General features: G+C 40.3%; 1 protein-coding gene and 2 long non-coding RNA genes across 3 annotated transcripts in view; 2 read left to right on the top strand and 1 right to left on the bottom strand.

Moving 5' to 3' along the window:
- LOC311422606 overlaps positions 1–23,763 on the top strand; it is a 44,656-nt gene that overhangs the window by 10,031 nt on the left and 10,862 nt on the right. The window contains exons 3-5 of the long non-coding RNA XR_014685438.1: positions 2,609–2,712; positions 4,356–4,490; positions 10,280–10,418. This is a non-coding gene — a long non-coding RNA (uncharacterized lncRNA). The remainder of the gene's footprint in view (positions 1–2,608; positions 2,713–4,355; positions 4,491–10,279; positions 10,419–23,763) is intronic.
- On the bottom strand, positions 1,869–21,918 carry ATP12A (ATPase H+/K+ transporting non-gastric alpha2 subunit). The gene is made up of 23 exons (XM_084495807.1): positions 21,666–21,918; positions 19,548–19,688; positions 17,865–17,924; positions 16,749–16,952; positions 16,057–16,170; positions 15,744–15,878; positions 15,090–15,207; positions 14,373–14,641; positions 13,657–13,855; positions 13,054–13,163; positions 12,560–12,694; positions 12,107–12,299; positions 11,458–11,633; positions 10,258–10,394; positions 9,385–9,535; positions 7,288–7,456; positions 6,431–6,585; positions 5,617–5,740; positions 5,143–5,288; positions 4,378–4,511; positions 3,334–3,435; positions 2,584–2,675; positions 1,869–2,385 (listed from the first exon to the last, which is right to left on the bottom strand). Exons 1-23 carry the CDS (start codon positions 21,672–21,674, stop codon positions 2,357–2,359), a joined length of 3,102 nt encoding a protein of 1,033 aa, XP_084351933.1. The 5' UTR covers positions 21,675–21,918; the 3' UTR covers positions 1,869–2,356.
- Positions 13,765–15,055, top strand: LOC311422607. The gene is made up of 3 exons (XR_014685439.1): positions 13,765–13,893; positions 14,360–14,516; positions 14,842–15,055. It is a non-coding gene; the product is annotated as an uncharacterized lncRNA (long non-coding RNA).

Genomic DNA, 23,763 nt, shown 5'->3' with positions numbered 1-23,763 from the left:
CTGGAGTCTCTTTGATTTAGAAACGGTGAATCATTCTTCACGTGTTCGTGGGCTTTGCCTTTCTTGGATCCCTTCTTGGCTATTCATCTTCTGATTTCATAACTTGTCTTTTTGGTTGCTTGGCTATTTGCACTGTCTGTTCAGGCATCGATATAGTAAAACAGATTGCTAAGAACATCTTGTCCTCTCAAAGAAAATGTTGGTCTGCTGGAGTCACAGGCAGACAAAGTATGGAAGACGTGTTAGGTTGTATGCTGCTCTTAGCCTCTGGAAGAGGACTTTGAACTAAAGCAGTGTTTGAAACGCAAAGAAACATTTACTGGTGCCTCTTGTTAAAAGTAGAAATGACCCTACAGGTATGAGAGCAGACTATTTCAGAATCGTTTGCTGGTTTTGAGGGTTTGCTGTAGACTATAAGCTGCTTTTTTGCTGTTTCTGATGATCTAGATGGCTTTTTTTTTTTCCCATAAAATGATTATTCTTGTGGGAAATGAGATGCCACAATTCCTCCCCACTCACTTTAGCACCAAAGCAAGCATGGAGACACACGTTTGCTAGTTCTACAGATATTACCATGACAGAATTCTTCTACTCTTCTGTCAAAAGCATATGCTAATACTAAAAATGGATATATTGCATCATCTTCTAAGTTTTCCTTTCAAACCTCTCTTTATTATTTTTTGTTCCATGGCTATTGATTTTTTTTTTTCCAGCTTGTATTCTTTCCTCGTTCTGTGTAGGAACTGTCCCTGTGTTGTGCAAAAACTGCCCTCACCCTTGTTCTTGTTTTCAGTCTCTTCCTATCTAAACTTGGACAAGGTGTTTTGACTAAGTACTGCAAATCTATAGCTGGTGAAAAAAAGGGTTATGTTGCTTCTCCGTGTAGCTTTTCCTCATATATTTCCTGTCTTCTAAGCAGAAGAGAAAACAAATCAGTCCTGACAGCTAGCAAATGACAAGGTGTTGAAATTAGTCTGCTTGGCACCTCACGTATTTCTTGTTGGTGTGTTGCAGGGTTGCATCACCAAGTGATAAGCAGCACATGAGGGCATGGATCTGGAATCCAGGCCTGCCTTCCTAATTCATATCTGGCATGCTTATTTTTTGTCACTCTTCCTTCTTCTTTTATATTTCCTCTTCTCCATGTCAACATGTGAAAAACAGGGATACAGCCAGTGTAATTCCTACCCGTTGTAATACCCTTCATGGGGAGAGGGTTTTGAGAGGGGGGCTCACTAAAAGTAGAGCAACGTCTAACATGTAAGACTGGAGATTTGGGAACAGGCAGGCTCTAGGCTGGAAAACATTCTCCGTTTTGCCCTCCCTCAGTTCTTCTAGTTTCTTCCTCATTCATAATCCATCTTGCCTTTTCCTGCAGCAGGAGGTTCCTTTCTGTCCCTGTTCCTTAGCTAATGCTTGTTGTCTGGACTTGTATTTAAATGTGAAATAGCAACGTAGGTTATTTATCTTGTTCTCTTTAAATTTGTTAAAGCCTTTGTCTAAACAACATGTGTTACCTATTGGTCTCTGCTAAAAAAGACCATATTAAAGACCTGGTTTCAAACAAAACCTTAATGATAGTGGAACTTTTAAAGCATACTAAGGTCTATTTTGCCAGAGAGTGTGGTCTTTGGAAAATAAGTGTTAAATTGGGTTCCTAAAGCGAATAAATCATTTATTTATGTTTTGTTTTGTAAGATGTATTTATCAAAACTGAACAGGCATTTGAAATATGGTAATCTGTTAATGGATGTTAAAAATAAAAAAGCTGATGCACCCTGTTTTTCTTTTTGAGGCAGAGCTTAGATCCTTTTCCATTTCATTCCATTTCATAGTCTTTATAAATAATAAAATAAGGTGGAAAGCAGTTTTCTGGAAAATACTTTTATTATCAAATTCTTCCTATACAGTATTTGTTACCCTTGCTAAGGTAATACAGATCTAGGTATGCAGTTGCTTGGAATTCAGAAAAAAAAAGAAAATCAGCAAACAACACCTCTAGTGCAAGTTAATGCCTTACATTGTTAGGATTTTCTGGTGTTTTTTTCTTTGTGTGTGTTTTCCTCTCTGAGTGCTCTCAAAGTTCATCTTTGGAGGAGGGAAAGTTGTGCTTGTTATAAAAATAGATAGCATTTCAATTTCAGGCAAGCGTCATCTTTACAGTACAGTGGGAGGTAATTTGTCAGACTGAAGTCCTTATTTCTTCATGAAACACATGAAATTTCTTCACCCATTCATGGGCCGAACCCAGTGCTTGCTTGATATTGCACAGACAGGACATTTAAGCAGCACGTGCTGTGTGAGGTGGAGAAGCAGCTCTCCACAAGGATGAAGAAGTCCAGTGACAAGGATTGTTTCAATAATACATGTTCTTGTCCCACCAGCCTGCATTAGGAAAAAGAGAGGGTAAAAAAATAATGCCGGTTACTTTTCTCTCAGAGATTTTCTCAAAGAGGAAGAGTAATCTTTGGGAACAAATGGTCCAGTTTTTGCTGCACCTGTCCGAGGCAGCTAACATGGGTGAATAAGTGGAAGGGAAGGAAGGGATAACTTAAAGTCCTAAATGTAGAGAATTCTACTTACTTCCTGGGTATCTCCTGATAAGCAGCTTGCGGACTTCATCATAGACCCATATCAAAATGGCAAACGGTACAGCCACAAACCAGTACTGAAACCTGGGAGTGGGGAGAAGAGGTTCACATTCAGAAGCATGTAAGTACTCAGCTGAATTTCTGGTTCTCTGACTATGCTATTTGATGTCACTAAAAGAGAATCTGGATTTAATGGCCTTTTTTTTTCCTCAAAGTGAAGCACTTAAATGGTTAGAAATAAGATTAGGTCCATGAAAGACTCCTAAGCCTAAGTAGTTAACTGAATTAATTTATTCCAGATACTGTTCAGAAGGGATTGTTGCCTGGTGGCATTACAGCCTCTGAAGAGGGCAGAAAAACTGAATATTTCTGACAGTGATATATTTAAAATAAATGTTGCTTGTGTAAAATTAACTAAAATGTTATCTAATCACACCAAAAGATTGGCGATCCTGGAAAAAATCTTAAAGTGTTTGTTATACACAAGTAGATTTCTGTATCCTCTATGGTAAATCCAGTAGAAAAAGTAGTGTGTTTCTTTTTTGTAGGAACTATGAAAATAACTTCCTTTTTCGTCAAGAAATTGTCCACCCTGTTCTTCATAATGAATATTCTTAAATATTTTTCCTGGAATCGTAATGCATGAGCAACATGTTCCCGTTTATCTGTTGTTAGCAGAATGGTAAGTCCATGTCTGTTTATACACGAAGGACAAGAGATGTATGTTGCCATCAAAACTCACCTCAGAGGAGTGAAGTTCAGGGCTGTAACGTGTCCAAGCCCATAGGAGAGAATCAGAGCAATTCCTATCTGGGAGAATATACCCACCCAGATGACTTTGTTCCTACAAGAAAAACAAAGAGGAAGGGTCACACGTGTCTGTCTGTGCATGAAAAATGAATTCCTCAGCATAATCAAGGCTGGGCCACTTTCAGTATCATTGGAACATGACCTGCCTCAGATGATGACCAATGTAGACACAGTAGCACAAGACAGCTGGTAGATTGTAGCACGGCTGTAGGTCTCATACTCCTGTGTCTTCCTTGCTACTGTTCTTGACCTACCCAGGTTAAAGCTAGCTTTAGGTAGGCCTGCAGCGTGCATTAGTCATGTCTTTTTCTTGCATTGTCAATGTGCTCATTGTGACTCAAATGTAAATGTAAGAAGGAAAAATACATAGGTGTAGGCTCTCTATCTGCAGATAAAGAAAGGAAAATTTACTTTCCTATCAGAAATACTCTGACTAAATGCCAACTTTACATGTGGCCTCCATCCCAGTAAATATTTTTAATTCCCTAGCTTTCATGAGATTGAAAGGTGCAGAACCTTTTGCAAAGGGTAGCCAGTGCTATCTTGGGGAGTTTGACCAGCTGGTATCTCCTTATCTGACAGGCTAAAGTTAGCTTGGAGCAGTCTGAATGTTCTATCTACTGATAACTATATAAAACTTAAGAAAACAGTCTGCAGAGGAAACTCCCTTCTTCTTTGTAGTAACCGTTTTAATGAATGGAGAGTTGCTTTTTAAGCTAAGTGTGTTCGGATTAAACAGTACGAAGTGTTTCTTTAAAGAAGCCCTCTGTCATGACATAGAAAAGGGGGTGGGGGAAGTGTAATAAAATATTTGTCTGAGATTTGCAATTGCTAGAATCCAAGTTTAGTCTTTGTTCACCAACTGAATGTGAGACCCCTAGATCATTGAGCTAATGTTTCTTTTTTTTTTTTTCTCAAATCAGTGGTAGGCTAACTTATCCTTCCTTGTGTCAGATAAAGAACCTGCAAAACTTACCTGAAAAGACCCTGCTGGAAAATGGAATTTCTTCGTGTTTTCCTGATGATCAAATCTGCAACTTGCTGAACTGTGATGCTGACAAAGAAGGCAGTGTAGCCAGTCCACTGCAGGTACATCCTCTGGTATTTAGTCTGCAAAGCAAAAGAAAAAAACAGTTGTGTTACATCAGACACTCATATCTCATGCAAGTGACTGCAAACCTTGATAGTAAGATTTCAGTTACAAAGGTGTAAATGCAGAGTTATCGCAGATTTAGATAGGTAATGATCAGATTTTGGCCTGTTTTTCTAGTCCGCTAGTTACAGTGGATGAGTCATGTGGCTGGAGCGCTGGTGTGGTACGAGGAGGAATTTATATTGATTTATTAATGGCTTTTGTGTCTTGTGATTTAAGCAGAAGGGAGTGAGGGGGAGTGAAGCGTTGAAAGGAGGAGGGAGAGTCTAGAGACTGCTTTGAATAGTGCTCTTCAGAAGCAGAGCTGAGAGATTATGATGGATCTAAATGTGAAGTCCAGAGAAGAAGGTGCATCTCCAGAGGCTTGAAGTCAGAAGAAGGGGAATTGTAGAAGAATAAATGAGTGAGTCTGAATGAGCTGGGTGGCCTGAAGCTCTAAAGGACATATCCTGAGGAACCATTAGACGAAAACTATGTTTACATTTAAATCTCTCTCTTTCTCTTAACTTCTATTTTGAAGGATAGAATAGAATTTTAAAGAAACTGTTGGGTAAGAGACAGTGCAAGCATGTTTCAGTGCATCTTTACCCATTGCTGGCCATACGAGTCCTCAAAGTCATTAATAGTGTTGCTTTCCCAGTCGACTCGCACACCAAGCAGTGTGGAAGGGAGGAAACCTTGTTCAGCATAGACTGTGAAGTAGGTTACAAAGGCTCCCACTGACTGTATGATACCTGCAAATCAAGGAGGGAGAGATGAGAAGATGCAAAATCTAGGGGCACTGGGGAATGCACTGAGGATCAGTGTTGAGATGCCTGCTAAGACATGAAACTTGCTAAGAAAGTTAGTTTTAGAGCTCTAGGTGCTCTAACGTTCTTGACCTGTATAGATAAAACCTGTTGTGTTGTCAGATATGAGCAACAGAAGGGAGTTAATAAGTTTGCCTAGAAAGGCGGAGGAAAGACTTTAATTTCAGATCTCCCTTTTCTAAGGAGTTAATGAACTTGTCTCTGTCTTGTTCTGTTGATGCAAGATAGTGTCGCAGAGATTAGGCCAACTTACCTATCTGCAGGTAGGAGTATACAGCGAGCTGCTCATTCACCAGCCTGTCTTTCTTTTTGTTTCGAGGTCTCCTGTTCATAATATCGCTTTCAGCTTTTTCGTAGGCCAGTGCAACAGAGGGGATCTACAACAGAAATAAACCATCAGAGTCTTGGTAGCAACATTTGTCTGCTTCTCAGAGGCTCACCAGACAAGTTTCAGTTCTGGAGTGGTTCTGTTACCTCCCTTGGTGTCCTGGTTTAAGCTAGGATAGAGTTAATTTTCCTCCTAAACCAGCTGAAATCAGAACACTTGGCTTTTAGATATACACAGAGCAGATGAAGGAAGGCTCCATGAGGCTTTATATTGACATGTATTTTTGATTTGAGAGAAAGCTGAAACTCTATTACAGGTCTGATGATCTTTTGACAGCCCAGAGGGTGAGAGGATACCGAAAACATTAAAGTGTCCCTTCAGATCCCTTGGACCGGGCTCTGATCAAGTGCCTAGTATTCATCCCCTGTACTAAATGAAGTAATCCGTATGATCTCTTGATTGAGAAACGCTGATACTTTGCACACTGCTGGATTTTGCCTGTCAGCAGGGATCAGAAGTCTTTTCTTTCCATTCTCCCTCTGCATTTTTTTTCCCCAGCTCGTCTTTCCCTATACCCAGCTGTTTTTAATTTAGCCCTCTACCCTTTCACTAGTTTGTTATTCAGTTGTAGGGTAAGGCAACTAAATCTAATGTCCCTTTGCTCCCAGCTTCTCTCACTTGTCATGATATTTCAGCAAAAAATAACTTAAAAGACGCCAGCATTGAGGCAGCAACTTACAATGTCCGTTCCCAGGTCAATGAATAGGATGGTGATGGTGCCAATGGGCATGGGAATGCTAGCAATAATGTAGATGAGAAAGGGACAGAGCTCAGCAATATTCTTAGTCAGGGTGTAGGCAATTGTTTTCTTTAGGTTGTCAAAGATCAGGCGGCCTGGAGGAAAAGGAAACACTTCTATAAAAGCTTATTGTCAACAGTGTTTGCAATAAGAAACCTTATTTTTTTTAATTAATTGAAGTGAAAATAGTCGTGGCTTATGTCTGCTATCCTCATATGTTTCCCCATTTTTTGTTAGTTATTTTTTCAAACCTTCCTTCCCTTCAACTCTTCTGAAAATTCAAATGAAAATAAAAAATCACTTTCAATGAGAAAGGTGGATGAAAAATCCCATTCACAACACAGTGTAGTTGTAATGGAAACCACAAGCTCTTTGTGGCTAGAGAAATGGAGTGTGTGTTAGTGTCATGGATTGAGTATGATGAGGATGAAGTGCAGGCAAGTAACAGAGAGAAAATAGAAAGAAAACACCTTATATCTTTGTGATGTTTAGAACTGCATGGGAACAAGATGGGAAGTGCTTTGTTTGGAGTTTGAACAAGCAGAGATAGCAGACCAATGCTCTATTTAACAACTATGGCTGAGAGAAGAATGCTTCCTCATTGTCAGTGAGGTTGTTGTGTCTCGTGAATGGAAGTAATTCCCATTTTTTCCTGAATACCAAAATCACATTTCCCAATTCAGGTAGAAAATAGGGTGTGGGGGTATGCAGGAGAGAAGGAGCAGGAGGTCTTGGTCAGTGCTGTGGGGCTGCCAGCAGCTTTCAGCTAAGAAAGTGAATAACAACATTATTTTTACCTTCCTCCACTCCTGTGACAATAGAAGCAAAGTTATCATCCAGCAGTACCATATCAGCTGCGTTTTTAGCTGCGTCAGAACCAGCAATACCCATAGCAATTCCAATATCTGCCTTTTTAAGAGCAGGGGAGTCATTGACTCCGTCTCCAGTCACGGCAACAACTGCTCCCTGGAACACACAAAAGGATGCGGATGTGGTTTTTTTTTTTTTGAGGTTATGGTGTTTTCCCGTAAGGATCATCTGCTCTCAGCACACTCCCTGTCTTTAAATGCCTAGAAGAAAGATGCTGATACGAAATTTTGAACTCTCTTCATACATAAAACATAACCAGTGATCAGAAAGACAGTGGGTAGGATTAACATGGCAGCCTTGGGCTTTTGTGCAATAGATGTCTGTACAGATGTGTGTGAAGATGTCTGTGTCATCGAGACTGCCTCCAGGCAGCAGAGAGAAATGGGAAATTCAGGGATGGGATGTACCATATCCTAAAGACAACACCTGAATTAGATGCATTTAAATGCACTTAATCTCATAATTTATTTTTGTGGGCTATAAGGAGGCTTAAATTTTTTGAATCTCTCTATTTTTACATGGTCTACCCCTGTCTGAGCAGACCCAGGCTCATTTCTGGCATCTGTGGGAGATTAAAATGGATTCAATATGATCTGTCCTTGTCTTGCTTTGTGAAATGCTTATGCTTGGTATCCTAGCCCAACAACTTGTGGCCATTGCCAGGCTATGCTAGAACTGCACTAGTAGTCCAAAAGACAAAACTGATTTTTTAAGCCAATTTCTTTGTTACCTTCCAGTTAAACCATCTACTGCAGGTAAGGGGCCTTTTCTAGTTGATGCAAGAGTTCACAGCTTGGTAGCAACACAGAGTGTTCTGAGGGGGACAAAGCTTGACAAACTGATTAAAACAAATACTAAATGTGCTGTCCCTTTGGGGATTTAACACTGTGACACTAATTATAAATATTGCCATGTACAGAAGGGCTTATAAGCTCTAAGCGCTAAACATGGCATGTAGGCTGCTTGGCTTGAATCACAGAGGAAGGATAGGGTGTTCCTCTTCAACCTAGCCAAAGCTACTTAGGAGTTTGGGCATCTAAGCAGTACAGAACATGTTTACCCTGTGCCTGTCCATGGCCATTCAAAAACAGAAAAATTAAAAAGATTGAATGCAATTTTTCCCCTGCAGGTAAATCAGGCTTAAACCCACAGAGCTGATAATGCTGATTGGAAAGCTTAGTGCTGGCAAAATAGCAGAAACAAAATAATAGCTTGTGCTGTCCCCTTTCCTGTACAGTTCAGGTGTGGTGGTAGTGGAGCTTTCGGTTTGCAGCATCTATTTGGAAAATGTCAGAGGGCAAAATCTCCTGATGACAGTTTGTACCTTTTCCTGAGCGCTACACGTGGCATTTCTTTCCCTGTGTCTCCCGAGCTGGCTGCACTCCCTGCTCCTTTACATAATATTGCCTATGAGTAGGACAAATCCTCTTTAAATCCTGCCTCATATTCATGCTTTTTGTGGGTTGTTTTGCAGTCATTTAAAGTAATATAGATAAAGCTTGGTCATAGATAAATCGTGCTGTGACATTTTGTGGGATTCATACCTCATTTCATCTCTGAGCATTCCTGTGGGCGGGAAGTACATAGGTCTAAATGGCTACAAGAGATAAGATGAGGGGATGTGGCAACACTCTGCTTTTATCTGGGTTTAAGGAATTCCTGGGGGAAGGCTCCTTCCCAAACTGCGTAGGAATCTTTACCCAGGAGGCTTTCTGAGCATCCCAGCAGCAGCTTCTCTGAATTTTGTGCAAACTGGTCAACCCCCCTCCCTCAGTACGGCTCCAGCCCATTCAAATGTAGGAAAAGCTCACTTTGTCAATCAGAGTTCAGCATCTGTTACAGGAATTTAAATGGCTTGGAATCTGTCCAGAGAAGACAGTGTTTGTGGCAAGCTGTTAGATAACATTCTTGCACAGTGAACAGAGTATAAACAGAGCTTGGAGCGCTTGGCAAATTGGTTTCCACCCTTTGCCCTGCTACCTGGTGCAAGCACCATATCGTGTATAACCTTATACACCTCTTACCTGTCTTTGGCAGCCTTCCACTATGATCAGTTTCTGCTGGGGCGATGTCCGAGCAAAGACTATCTCTGAGTGGTTACACAAAATGTCATCCAGCTGCTGCAAGCTCATGTCCTTCAGCTCCATCCCATTGACTACCGCTGCCGTGGCTTCCCTGTAATAGCCATGGGAAAGCTGGATAAATTTTCAAACCCAAATGCTTAGGTAAATGGCATGCTCGTAGAATGTATGCAGCTTAAGGAAAGCAGCAAATGGAGTTAATTTCAGAAGCAGTAGTTGTTTATCAGCAGGTATTGAATGAAAGATGCTGTAGAAATCCAGACAGAATTAGTTACCTAGATACAGAGGGAAGTAATTGAAGCTTCCTCCTGAGTAGACCTAACAAGAGAAAATGCATTTTAAAGAGAACTGAGTGGGAGGGTAGGACAGTGGAAGTGGAGGAGGATCTTTTCTGTAAAAAGCTTTTAGGTCTCTCTTATTCTATTAATTTTTTCACATTTAATGGGTGAAAGAGGAACGTAGACTTGCTAATCCTTCGGTCATCCTCCAGCACTGCATGGGATTCTGAATTTTGCTTTTCACATGCGTGTGTTTTGTCAGAGGTGCAGTGACAGCAAAGACCAACACGATCTGCCAAGGTTTAGTCACTAGTTTTTTCCAAGTGCCCCATGCGGATGAGAGCCCCTGCCCTAAGCATACAGTTATTTACGTAGAGATGACTTGTTAGCTGGACAAGGTGGCTGGGAATGTTACCAAGAACCAGAAAAGCAGAAAGCAGCTGTGATGCAGAAATTGGCTAAAAGCATTGTAGAGGGAGAAGTCGTAGCTTGCAGAAAATGAAGCCACGGGTACCTCCTATATTCTGCCTGCTCTTACCGTCTATTGACTTGCTCCACAGGAATATTGAGGCGCTTAGCAATATCTTCCACGGTCTCGCTGGTGGCTGAAATGATGCCTACACTCTTGGCAATGGCCTTAGCAGTGATTGGGTGATCGCCAGTGACCATGATAACCTGAGGAAGGGACAAGCACTTAGGGTAAGTGACAAATGTATATGCGATGGATGTAAAGAGATAAGTTGAAAAATCTATTGTTCTATACCAGGAAGCAGTTTGGAATCTGAACTTGGAAGGCTGTGCTATGTACGTAACAAAGACAGATTATGACTATTAATTAGCTATGTATTGATTTCTGTTCTCCACTTCTTGCTTTTGGTTCTATTTTATCAGGGCTGCAAAAGAAAAACTTGTCATGAGCAGCAAGATTGGAACGATGCACAATAAAGAAGCTTTTACATAAGAATTTATGACGTATGCTCAAAAGAAAGAGTTCTTGGAGTGTTGCATTGTAAAATGGATCCTTGAGAATGAGGTCTCCTGACAGATAAGGCAAAGATTTTTCTTATTTTTCTTTCTTGAAAAAAAGTTGCCAGTTTCCAGATCTGTCTTAAGACTACAGAAAAATTCCTCAGAATTAGGACTTGGGATTCATCTCATCAAGGATAATGAGAAACTGGTAACTCCAAATACCAATTTTTCCTTTATTTATCTAGGTGGCCTCTCAGTCTCAAGCTGGAAGTTTACTTGTGGTTCTCTTGGGACTGAAATTAGGAGAACTATTGCGTCATTTTCAACTTGAATGGTTTTGAGATTAGTGATTCATATACGTAAAAGTTCCTAACAAGTGTAGCCCTGTGTCCTGATGCTTTCTCAAGAATTGCTCCTATTACCTTATGCTGTTTACAAACAAGTAATTCTAGCTGGCATGGCTTCTATACTCTAGAAGAGGATCCAATGAGACACTATCTCGGTTTCTCTAAATTTGTATTTTCAGTTCCTGAGTTCTTCCCACACCTGCTGTGGTCTGATCCCCATTTAAATTTAATCCATTTTCCCTCTCAGGGCCTTCAAGTAGTTTCTCTAAGTTACAATTTCAGAACAATATTAATGAACATTAAAATTCATGATAGGTGTTTCTAGAAAGGTATTTAATGTCAGTGCAGTGGAAGATCTTAAAAGTTACAGTATCATGAGTCTTTCTGTAGCATCACTGTATCCTTCAGTGTAGGATCCCTACCTTGATTCCAGCACTGCGACATTTTGAGACAGCATCTGGCACTGTGGAACGAGGTGGGTCAATCATAGATAAGAGCCCAACAAAGCACAGGTTGGAGGTGGGGAAGTTCATGGAATCTGTGTCAAATGGGTATGTGTCTGGAAACTCATTTTCAGGCAGGTACAGATGACAGAAACCTGAAAGGAAACAGTTGATGAAATGTACAGGAAATAGTGGGAGAAAGGAGGGAGTTTGCTGTAGCATAGCATCAGACTTTCCTCTTGTCTATAAAGCTCACATGCATTTAACCACAAGCTTTTTATGGAGCACTATGTAACCTATCATTTTAACCTTCAAATCAAAGGGCATATAGAATCGGTGTTTCATGTGGCAGAGGTATTGATGCTAGCAGTTTTCCTTTGTGGATTGCTTCTGTTGGCTTTTTTTTTGGCTGCACAGCGTGGCAGATCAGCACCAGGATATAGCAGTAAGGGCATCCCTGCCACAGGGAGCTTACAGCACATCATTGAGGATTTAGCACTCTGCCGAGGAGGCTGTACACTTTGCTTTTCTCCCTCACTGCAAGTGTCCAAGCAAACTGGTCTCATACCAGGATTTAAAGCCCCATTCTGCATTGCAGTTCTCTTACAGTTTCTCTAGTTGCACTCACCCAGTACTCTCTCTCCCATGCCTCCCAGCTCCATGTACGCTGTTTGGAAAGCTTCTGCTTTTTCACTGTCCAGTGGCTCTTCTTTGCCATTGATCATGATGGTGCTACATCTCTCTAAAATCCTCTCTGGGGCACCTTTCATCACCAGCAGGAAGCGTTTGTCATTGGGATCGTCAGTCTCGTGAATGGAAAGCTGCATGCCACAAACAAAATTTGAAAGAACATTTATGATCCTCATTTGTTTCTGGTTTTGGTCACTTTGCATGGAAATAATGTTTCTCCTGCTTTTCTCCATGAAAATATAATTCTTTCCATCAAATGGAATGAACTGCAGTTATTGTAGGTTAAATTCCCCCATTAAGCCTTGCAGGTCACAAACTGACGCATTACACATAGTGATAAAAACAGTGAAAGCTGAAACAGCCAGGCCTAATTTCCCAAACTGAAACACACCTGGAATTTGTTGGTGGAGTTGAAAGGAATTTCAGCCACTTTCTTGTTTCGTGCTCTAATACTCATGACGTCACCCAAAATGACTTCTGCAAATTTCAGCAGAGCTGTTTCAGAGGCATCACCTACCACAACTCTCTGCATGGACAGAAGAATCATAGAATCATTGAGGTTGAAACAGTTTATAGCACATACACTTCTGTCAAGAGAGCTTGCATGCTTCTATAAGATGTTGTGTGCTTAAACAGCAATGAAGCTACATAAAGCAACGGTTGTCCAGAAAAATACACTAAAAATTGTAGTAATTAATAGCATGGAAATTCTTGATACCTGATTTGTCTTTTTTCCTGCCTTAAACTTTTTGCAAGCCTATAGCAAGTATTAGCTCAGAAGACTGAAGCAGTAAAATTTAAGAGTTAACTGAAGCTAAACAGAACAACTCATGTGTATTGTTCTTTTAAAGGAGGAGGAACAGGTTGACGTGAAGTAGGCTGTACCTTCATTATTGGGAGATTTTCCTGTCCTGGTCTGAATTCTGCCCGGTTGCAGAGAGTTACAATTTTTGATAATGCTGTCCATGATGGAGAACTTTGATCAAAAGGCTGAGCTGAAATGAAACAAAATAAAGATTGCATCCTTTAGCATATTACATGGTAGAAGTAGAAACTTAAGTTTGAAACAACGGGACTGAATTATTTGCAGAAGAGCATCGTTCCTTTGATAGGTTCTGTAACAGAAAACCAATTTGACAGAAGCTTTTGCATTAGTCAGCTACTTATTTCTGGCAATGTTACTTAGATGATGTTTCTCTGTCTGTTTTCTTACTAAATTTACTGTTGGTGAATGGACATGCATTAGAACCTCCTCAAGACTTCCTCTCTGTGAATGGAGTTCAAATAGTAATTCTTTTGTTCACATCTCTACATGGCAAAGAAGGGACTTTACTATTGCACGCCACGCTTCTGTGTGGCAGGGAGGTATATCTGATTTGGCTATGGGAAGATCCTCATTGACATCAGCTTGGCAGACAGTACATGTGAAACATCACAGGTTTGATCAATCTAGCTGCCCCTTTCCAGATCCCCCATTGCCGTATTTACTTGTTTGATCTTCACTGGTGTCAGCTGAGTAGATCTGATTATCAAACCAGAGGTGAGCAACAGTCATCCTGTTTTGTGTGAGGGTCCCTGTCTTGTCAGAGCAGATGATGGAAGTAGAGCCAAGTGTTTCCACAGCTTCCAAGTTCTTCACCAAACAGTTCTTCTTTGCCATCCTCTTGGCTGTCAGGGACAGACTCACCTGGCAGAAGTAAAGAAGTTCAACTTGGTGTTAGTGAGGTACAGTTACAGAACAGTGTAATGAAGTTACATACTTCTGTTTTTTTTATGCTTTTTTACTTTTTTTCCTTTCACTGAAAGAAAGATTTTTTTTTTTTCTTTCAGTGAAAGGAAAAAAAGATATATATATATTTTTAAATCTTCTGGTTGGTTGCAGTGCATTGTTTTCCTTTGTAATAGCATTATTAAGATCAGAGGTTTTGCAGTAACTAGCAAAGTACATGTGCTGTATGAGGAATTTGCTTCCCTGCGGATAGAAATAAGAGTGTTATGTCAGTTAAGAGGCTGTTTTAGCTGGAAGAAACTACAATGCAGGGAAAATTCCTAATCACTACCTAATGAATCCTGAAGTGAGCCTCTTCATTATTGCAGTACTGCTAGTTGGTGGTATACTTTAGGGCTAACAGTGCTTAACAGTTCTGTTGCTTCTCGGCCAGAGATTTTAGTGATAATTTTTATGTATTAGTGAACAGACTTACTGTTACTGTGGCTAGCAGTCCCTCTGGCACATTTGCCACAATGATGCCGATGAGAAAGATGATGGAGTCCAGAATCTTGTATCGCATTGAAACAGAAATAATGAAGAAGAGGACACCAATGGAAATGGCCACTCCTGCCACCAGGTAGACAAAGTGCTCTATCTCAATAGCAATCGGTGTTTTCTCATTTCCTACTCCCGATGCGAGTGAGGCAATCCGCCCAATGACAGTACGATCCCCGGTGTTGATTACAATGCCAGTAGCAGTGCCTGCAAAGAAATAAGAGTCTGTTGGCTCCCAGAGAGATTGTCTTCTGTACACAGTGTTGATTGACAAAGTCCCTTCTTGGCCTAATGTGACTAAGACTTTATCCCAGAATAACGTTTTTCCCCTTAGAAATCTTAAAGCTGTCAGTGAAGGGAAAGAAGGACATATTTTCATTAATTAGTCTTTTTTGATTGTGTTGTAGGAAAGCGTCATTATCCTGGGCACTGTACGGTTTCTGAACAGATAGTATGTTAACAAAGATACACAGCCTTTCAGTTCTGATAATAGGGACAACACCTTTAAGTGTACAGAGCCCTTTCACAGAAGCATCCACAAGTTCTTAGAGGATTCTAATTCCTTGAAGCAGAATTGTTCAAAATGAGTTAGCAATATTATGTAGCACCCTGTCCATGTGTCATTTCAGGAGCCCTTTTCTCTGTCACTACACACCTTCCACACAGGTGGTGGAGTAGAACGCAATGTTCTTGGTCTCCAGTGGGTTCTCATGGGTGAAGTCACAAGAGCGGGACTGTGGTTCTGATTCCCCTGTGAGTGAAGAATTGTCCACCTTTAATGAAATGGAGACATGCCCATATTAAAGTTAGTAATACACAATTAAAGCCCAGAAGGCAAGAGTGCAGCACATTTAATAACAGGTGACAGGGCCATAATCTCTCAGTGCCGTTTCTCTGAGATGATTGTCGTTGTCACTGAGAGTATCTGTTACTGTGGAATTTCCATGTTGTGTGCCTGGTGGTGGGATTTTCAAGTAGCAGCCTGAAAGAAAACATGGTTTGAAGATCTACCTCCAGGTCTCAGAAGACATTTAACACAGCATTGGTATTTCTGCCTCTGTCCTGACAAAGAGCATTGCTAGAACAAGGTATGGCCATAATGCCTTCTTTTGGTGTTTGCCAAGTGGGGATCTTAGTACTGCATGAGCTGAGCATCTCAGTAGAGTTTCTGCATTCTGTGATTTTAATAGCTAATGGCTGATCTTAAAGCTCTAATAGCTTGTACTGGGTACATAGAAATTCTTTATGTTATAAAAGACTCTTGACCATGTTTTTCCTCTCTCCCCATGCTCTACAAAGAATTTTTTACCTTACACCCCTGAGCAGAGATCAGGCGAATGTCCGCTGGGATCCTGTCTCCACCCTTTATTTCCACGATGTCTCCAACCACCAGCTGCTCTGCTGGGAGTTCCTTCTTCTCTGCATCTCTGATGACAAGAGCTCGCTGAAGGGATGGAAGTATGACAAAAATGAGTGTTGCACTGTTCTTTAAATCTCCTACCAAGAGGTAGGTTCAAGTTGTGCTTATTGCTTAATGTCTTGACACAAACGACTTGTGTCATTTTGAGGTGTGCTCTTAGAAGGAGTTTTTATCTCAAGTGAAATGCCTTGGTTGCTCTCACCTGTGGAATCATTTTACTGAAGCTGGCCATGATGTTTGTACTTTTTGCTTCTTGATAGTAAGCGAAGATACCAGTGAGGATGACAACCAGTGCAAGGACTACACCAAGGTAGAGCTAATCAATAAAATAAATAACCCAGTTAATTAAAGGTATGCATTCAGCAGCAGTTCCTCTGCAAGAATAACTCATAGTTCTCTATTGTTTCAAGAGACTCTTAAAATGATGTATTGGACCACGCTAAAAGACAAATTAAGAAAAGAGCTTTGCCCTGCTGGTGATCAAGTACATCTTTTGGGGTATAATAAGGATTTTTAATTGCAAGTGTCCGGTTTCTCTAAAAAGCCTTCTCTATACTAAACCTGGCATGAACCTGAACAAATTATATTCCTAGCAGAGTGCAACTTATAAGGGAATCGAAGTCAAAGGCTCCAGAGTCCTTTTCAGACTTCAGTGTTGCTCTTATGAGTTCTCGAGTGTTATGATTGTGGGTAAGTGGTTATAAAACCTTTGGACAGGCACTCATAGACAGAAGTGGTATGTCAGGTATTTATCAGAAATGTTCAGTAGTGGAGGGAGAGTCCTGAAAGAATAAAAGGCCTCCTAGTAGTTACTGAGTAACTATGAAGTAGTATTTAAATTACTTAGATTGTCAAAGGGTCACATACTCACTTTGTAGTTATTCAAACACTTACATTGTCAAAGGGTGATTCAGCTCCCTGGGCAAACTGAATGCCAAATGAAATCCAGGAGAAGACAGCTCCTATCCATAAAAGGATGGAAAAGCCTCCCACCATCTGCTTGAGGAACTTAACAATTTCAGGAGTGGCTTTGGGAGGAGTGAGTGAGTTGGGACCATCACGAGCCAAAATCTCTGCTGCTCTTGAACTAGAGAGACCCTGCAAAAGCAAATGACATATTTAAAATGATGCCACAGAAAACAGATTTTTTTATCTGAACTCAGAAATAAAATTGGCATGCTGCTTGTTCATTAAACATTGTTAGTGTTATGGATCAGCTGCAGTAACCTGCATCTTTGATTTCCAAATCATGATTTCGGGGTAGCTATTATTAGTTATCTGCCATAAAGATATGGATATTGCTTTTCTGGAACAGTGAATTTGTGGCTGTGTCCATTAGGAGTTTTCATTCTCTGTCAGTTACCTGTCAAGCACACCTGTACTAAATGTTTGGAAAGATGAGAAAAAACAGGCATCTGTTCTTTTTCTATTGTTTCTGTAGTTCCACAACAAAGTATGTAGTTCGTGTGTTCCTTGAAATTATTGTCTGTATTTGGCTATGTTAGATGCTTTGATATTCAAATGTAAAGTATCAAAGGGAGTCAGGGGCACAGCTTCTCAAATCTAGTGTTTCCCTCATGATAAAATAATGTCCAGTGCACCCACTTGCCATAGGTTTTTACAGACACTGCCAGTGAAAAATGAATTGTAGTGAAATCTGAACAAAATCTGATAAATATTCTCTCAGTCTTTAGGAAAGCAGAGATCCTTCTTGAAAACTTTGAGGTCAGGTTTTGTACAGGGAATTTTATTTCAAAGCAGTAAATTGGACTGCTTCAGACTTGAGAAAAACTCTAGTCTAAATCCAGGTCAGTGCTGCACACTGACTTGCTATCTATTTTAGGCTTTATTGGGAGTTAGTGCATCATGCGTATACATGCATGCCTGCATCCATGAGTACATATCTCAATTTGGATGCCTCTCCACTGCCTTTAAGAAACTTTGGATCAGCCAAAGATTTAGGAAGGCATGTGAATCGGGCAGTTTCTTAGTGATGCCCTAAGTACTTACTTTGTTGATGCTTGTGCCATACTTTTCTTCCAGTTCTGAGGCACTGAGTCTGTGGTCATCCTGGATTCCAAAAGAAAGAGAAAAGGATAGTAAGCAGAATGTCAGACTGTTGGAAATTTTATATTGGGATCTAGAGACTGTTCAAACTGCCTGGATCTGGGACCATAGATCCAGTTGCTAGGATTACATCCCACTTTCATGAATAAGCAATATGCAGTTTTTCATAAAAAGCACAAGCCTTCTCTTGTCTATTTCCACCTCTGCTGTTAGCTCGTTTTTAACTGTTTGCAAAGCATTTCTTCTTGTCTTCTCTTGACAGAAGTAAGATGTGTTTCACCACAAATGTTGGTCTTATGTGGAATCAAGAACCTTAACTGATAAATGTGAAAGGTTGGGGGGAGCTGCTAGCAGTGTACACACCATTGGAAGATAGCATTTTCTTTAGATTTTGTGTGTACTTTTGTAAATATCTCCCTCCTCCAGCAAATCTATCGCAAGAAAAGAATGGTGTTCTCGTGTTAATACCTTACTGTTTGCCACAAATGTGTGTGCTGCTTTCTGTTGAGTAGTTCCTCGTTACATGCATGCTACAGGACCATGCATTCAGTACCATGGGTGATGTTGTTGATAGAAGAAAGGGTGTGGTGTTGGAATATGCGTGACAACAATCTTTGCATCTGATTGACAAGGTAAGGTTTGTGAAATGATTTGCCACAGTCTTGCAGAAAGAAAGCAGCAGGGTCTAAACACAGTTTAAAAGGCGTATGGGAGAGGGAAGTCTGAAAGCTCTTCTCCTTTCTCTGCAGTAACAGCTCTGTGGTATCATTGACCTAATTATAACTTGTGCCCAACTGAGATTTAGAAGCCAAGAATTTGTGAGTTCTCACAATTGTTTTCACAGAATGATTCATTGGTACTTGGATGAGTCAATTAACTTGTCTGTGCTTTGGTTTCACTTTAGAAACATGAGAGTAATGTTACATCCCCTGATAGCAAGCAGAAGATACACTGAGAATTATTTAGCTGGTACTGAATAGGTCTCGGAAAGATGCTGGATAAATTGATGGCCCATTTTGGGCTCTCTTTACCTTTGAAATATTATCTTAACCCCTAAATAGCCTTTGCTGTTAGTTGCTCTTAAAGCAATTCAGAAAAGAGGTCAGTATAATTACCTTCATTTTTCAGATTGGGAAACTGAAACATACAGAGCGGAAGCAAGGTTTCCAAGATCAGTTGTCAAGTCAGGAGCGACCCAGAAGTTAAATACAGGTTTCTTGAGCTTAGTGTGCTGTCCTTGAAGTACATTGCATTCAATTCAGGGAGGAAAAGCTGTGTTTAAAGCTGAGGCATGCTTTTAGATCTGCTAGAAATCTAGAGCAAGATATTTTGCTTCTCTCTTCCCTCTGTTTCTTGGCTGAATGCACAGGTGGCAGTTCAGAGGAAATGCTGATTATAGTAACTCCATCTGGGAGAATACAGAGAATATCTCTGTAGGGAGATACTGTTCTGTACCATTGGTAGTTTAAGTAAGCCAGGATCATTCTTTCATTATAGGTATTAATCCCGCGCAACTTTTTCTCTGGCAGACTTCAGGACAGTGAGGAAGGCAGTTCTTCCCTATTATGATTTTCATATAATATGCCATTAAAATGCCAGGTGAAGCTGGAGCTTAGCAACACTCACCAGGTCCAGTTCTTTCTTAAGGTCTTCATTCTTTTTCTTCTTGTTGCCTTTCAGGTCTTTGTACTTCTCTTCATCTCCAGTCTCTGTTTTTTCCAGATCTTTTATTCCACTGATCTCAATCGAGTAAACATCAGACTTTTTCTGTAGAAGAAATAAAGTTTTGGCATTGGTGTGAGCACCTGCTGCAACTAGAAGGAAGCAGTAAAAAATACTGCAAACATTTCAGACTGACAAATTCACTTTTTTTGAGATAAGTTACAAACAGCTACTGGTTTATGTTTGGTTGTTTTTTGTTTTGTTTTTCTGCTGGCAACTTAGAGCACTAGTTCTTGTCCTGAGATTTCTAGAGCAAGTGTTAGATTACTCATGATCTGGTCTTCAGCATATGTAACTGACAGTGATTCCTTTAGAGAGTGCAACACTTCCAGTAGTTCATGATCTAACACAAAGCATATGAATATTGCCTATGATCTCAGGATTACCACTGAAAACCATTGTCATGTATTGGCTCTAAAGAGGAGATAAAAGCAAAAGTTGTTTAAAAGAAAAGTGAAGAGTAAAGGAAAAGGAAGGAAAAAATTTAAATGAGAACTTTTTTTCTTTGGCTATTCCTGGAGCTTTTTAGATATGTGACTAACTTTTCTTTTTTTCTTTTTTTTTCTTTTTTTTTTTGAAATAAAATTAACATTTATATTTACACATTTACAATGGATTACATAGAAATTGAGGCAAACAGCATAATGGTTGCCAGGGAGAACCAAGCCTGTTACTTCTGCCTTCTCTCTTTACTCATACTTGTCAATCTAGTGGCAGGTACAGGAGACTGCTAAATAACAGAGGGATGCTGCCAAACCCCTGATGTTCTGCTTTTATTGATAACTTGAGGGGGTGGGGATGTTGCTGCCTCCCAAGTTTAAGTTAACACCGTAGTCTGAAGGGCAAACTTCCTGTGTTGCCAATTTACCAGCTTCTATAATCATAACGTTCCAGATATTAATTATCTTGTAAGCTACATGCCATTCCTTGGAAGAACTATTGGTTGACCCCATTTCAGAGGCTTCCTTAGAGATTAACCATCAGAGCTTTGTGAGAGTCATACTGGATCTTATCTGATGGTGTGCTCTACTAGCGAGATGGATGCACTCGTATGCTGCTGCTGCTGTTACCGGTCTGTCTAACAAGTACATACACATTTTTGTAGGACAGATGTCAATGTTCAGAGCTGTTCTGCAAAGGTAATGTTTCGGGTGAATTGAAAGGAGACATCCTACATACAGACTAAACCAGACAGCTCAGGTGATGGAAACAACAAGGAAAAGAAAGGTTTCAGATATCTTGCTATTATTATGAATTCAAAACTGGCACCCTGTCCTGTCCTCCAATGCCCTTTAGTTAGAAGAATGTTGAAATCTTGAAGTTGTATCTTGAGGAAGGAGGGAAGGGAAAAGCTAAGAGCTGGTGGTAGTTTGAGCAGTTACAAGTCTAGAATCCTTCTCCCTAAAGCACTTGGATTTGTTTGATACATATCCCAGGTAAAGAACATCTCTCTTACAAGATGTTCTGATTTTTTATCTTGTGGAAGATTTAGTCTGGATTATCGGTTGGGATTTTTCCTTCACACTTCTCCTCCTCCCTTTAACTATCCAACCCAAAATCTGTTTGGCTTTCCAAATCTCTAGAAAGTAGAGACCAGGACAGATAGAAAACAACTATTTGTTGCAAGAGTGTCACAGGAAGAGATTAAAGAAAATTCATGAAGTCAGTAAAATCAGCAGATCACTGTGCATGATATACACGTAACCTTTAACCTGCACATTTTCATAAAATCTCAGATTTTGGCATTTGCAAAAGAGCTATCATTCATAAAGCTGTTGATTACAAAACTAGCCATTCCTAGAAGCATTTCCTATCCAGTCTTTACTTTTTAGGATTAGAAATTCACTCCTCTTTAGAGTGAAAATTTTAGTAGTTACACTGGATGCCCAGCATTGTCTAGTACCAGTTCCATTTTCACTTAGCCCACAATTATAACACATTCATGTATATTAAAACTTAATTCAGTGCTTATTCTTAAGAAACCTGTGCAGTAGCAGTAGTTCTGGTGAACAGTGTACTCACCTTTACCATCTTGGTGATTTTATTCCCTTGCTGATGGAATGAAACAGCCAAGCCAAAGGGTGTGGATGAAAAGCAAAAGCTCAGCCGAACCACAGGGTATCTCAGAGCACTTCAGGCTACTGCAGTGCAAAAGCTCACAGAGGTTGTAGTTCCCTCTCAGCTGACAAGCAGACGTTAGCTGGAATCCTGCTTGTGCTTTGGCATCCTTCAGGCAGGACGGGTTCGTTGTCCAAAGCCTGTGGAGAAAGAGCACTGTTTGCTGGTGCTTTATAAATCAGCATCTTGTGCTGCCACTCCACCCCTTCCCTTCCAGGTCCAGCCCATCTTCTGTTTCACCTGTGGTAGGTGGAAAAATACCACAGTAATGGGCATGTGGGTTTCAGGTCAGATAGTTTCTAATTATTCCTTTGTAGTGTTTGCTCACGACTAGGGAACAGGTGTATTATTCATCTTGCTAGAAGCAAAGAGTTTCCTTCGGAGACTTTCCAGCACCGGACTCCCCTTTGGATTTCTAGCTGTCACGGCAGCATGTGGTGGGGTAAAGGAAGCCTGGGCACATTTTGTATCTCCTGGCTGTTAACGTGTTGTTCTGTATGTCTGCCTTGGGTCCCTAAAAGTCAGATCCCTGCCATGTTTAGGTAACTAGGGATATAATGGAGGAGTGCTCCTTCAAGTTTCTTAACTTTGACTTAATTTTTTATTTTGTATTGCATTTGTTGCGTTTTTAACCTTCATGTGGATCTGGAAAAAAAAAAATCACTTCCCCATGCATTTTCGGCAACAGCACTTACCTGAACAGCTTGTGTAAATTGTTTGTCTTGTGCCAATTACAAGCTTCCATATGGGAGTGATAACAAGATTTATGACATGCTTGATACCCGGTGTATCGCATCAGTCAGAGGTAAACTTTTTCTGCATCCCCGTAATTTCACTGAAGAAAAACTAAGACATACATGAAAAAATTTCTATACTTCACCATTACTTTGGGAAAGGGTGTCTTTCATCTGTCTGGCAGAACTGGTCTCACTGCACATATAACGTTCCAGCAGTGTTCTACGTTATATAATTCATGAGCTTAAAATTGCATCATTGGAGATGCTGTGAGGTACCACAGTCACTGGCAGATGACTCCATTTGTCGTTAATACCACGTTAATAGAAATAACTAACATGGACCATTTCATGCCATACGTGTAAGACAACCCAGAAACATGCTTTACTGCTTCAACAGGACCAAGAGCAAACACATTCAGACTAGGGACTGGCTTCCAGTGACTAGAGTTCATACCTCCTTAAGCTATGTTTATATTTAAAAACAGAACTGCATCTATTTCTCAATTTACTTTTATTTGCCTTTTTCCATGGCATTCTTAAATCTTAAAACGCGATGTAAGATACAGAATTGCATCAGGAAAGGTTTCACATTGAGTTTCTTCTGCTTGTTAATTTTTTGAGAACTGGATTGTGTCCTGGAGCGTGACTAGAAACCTTTCAATATGCTTATAAACATCGGAGATTTCATGATATATGCCATATGCAAGAACATATGTTGACTATTCAGCGTCTCTGTGTGTCATGTGTTGCCCATTACCAAGCTACTAGAACCAAAAGGATTGAGAGGTACAGGGACATCAAAACCAGAATGCTAATGCTGGAAGTGAGGGGCTATGTGAAAGCAAATGTCCACTTGGAAATAGTGATAAGCCATCCAGGAGTGCAGTTGTCTTGTCCTTCAGATCTATTAGCAAAGATGGTAAGCTGGGAAATGAGATAAGAGGGCTAACATAACTTTACCTTATTCATTTATAATTTTTAACTGGGAACTGGGATTTACAATCCAGCAGTAAGGAATAGCTGGTAGATGGAAAACAGGAGCGTGTATCATATCCTGCTGTTCACTGACTTGTAAAAACAAATGCCTCATACTTCTTACTAATAATTCATGATTTAGGATGTTTTCTGGGTCATTTTGGTGGGTTTCACATTTCTCTAAGTCATAATCGTTTTTGCCTGGGGACAAATGCTAGGAATGCAAATTAGAAAGTGCTTGGCAAGAAAGCTCTCCATGTGCCTTTGTCTGGATGCAATACTTACATCGA

This window comes from Aythya ferina, assembly GCF_964211825.1.
Source record: "Aythya ferina genome assembly, chromosome: 22".
In the NCBI taxonomy this organism is placed as follows: domain Eukaryota; kingdom Metazoa; phylum Chordata; class Aves; order Anseriformes; family Anatidae; genus Aythya; species Aythya ferina.
Note: the sequence above shows the minus strand (reverse complement) of the source record. Positions and strands in the feature narration are given on the sequence as shown.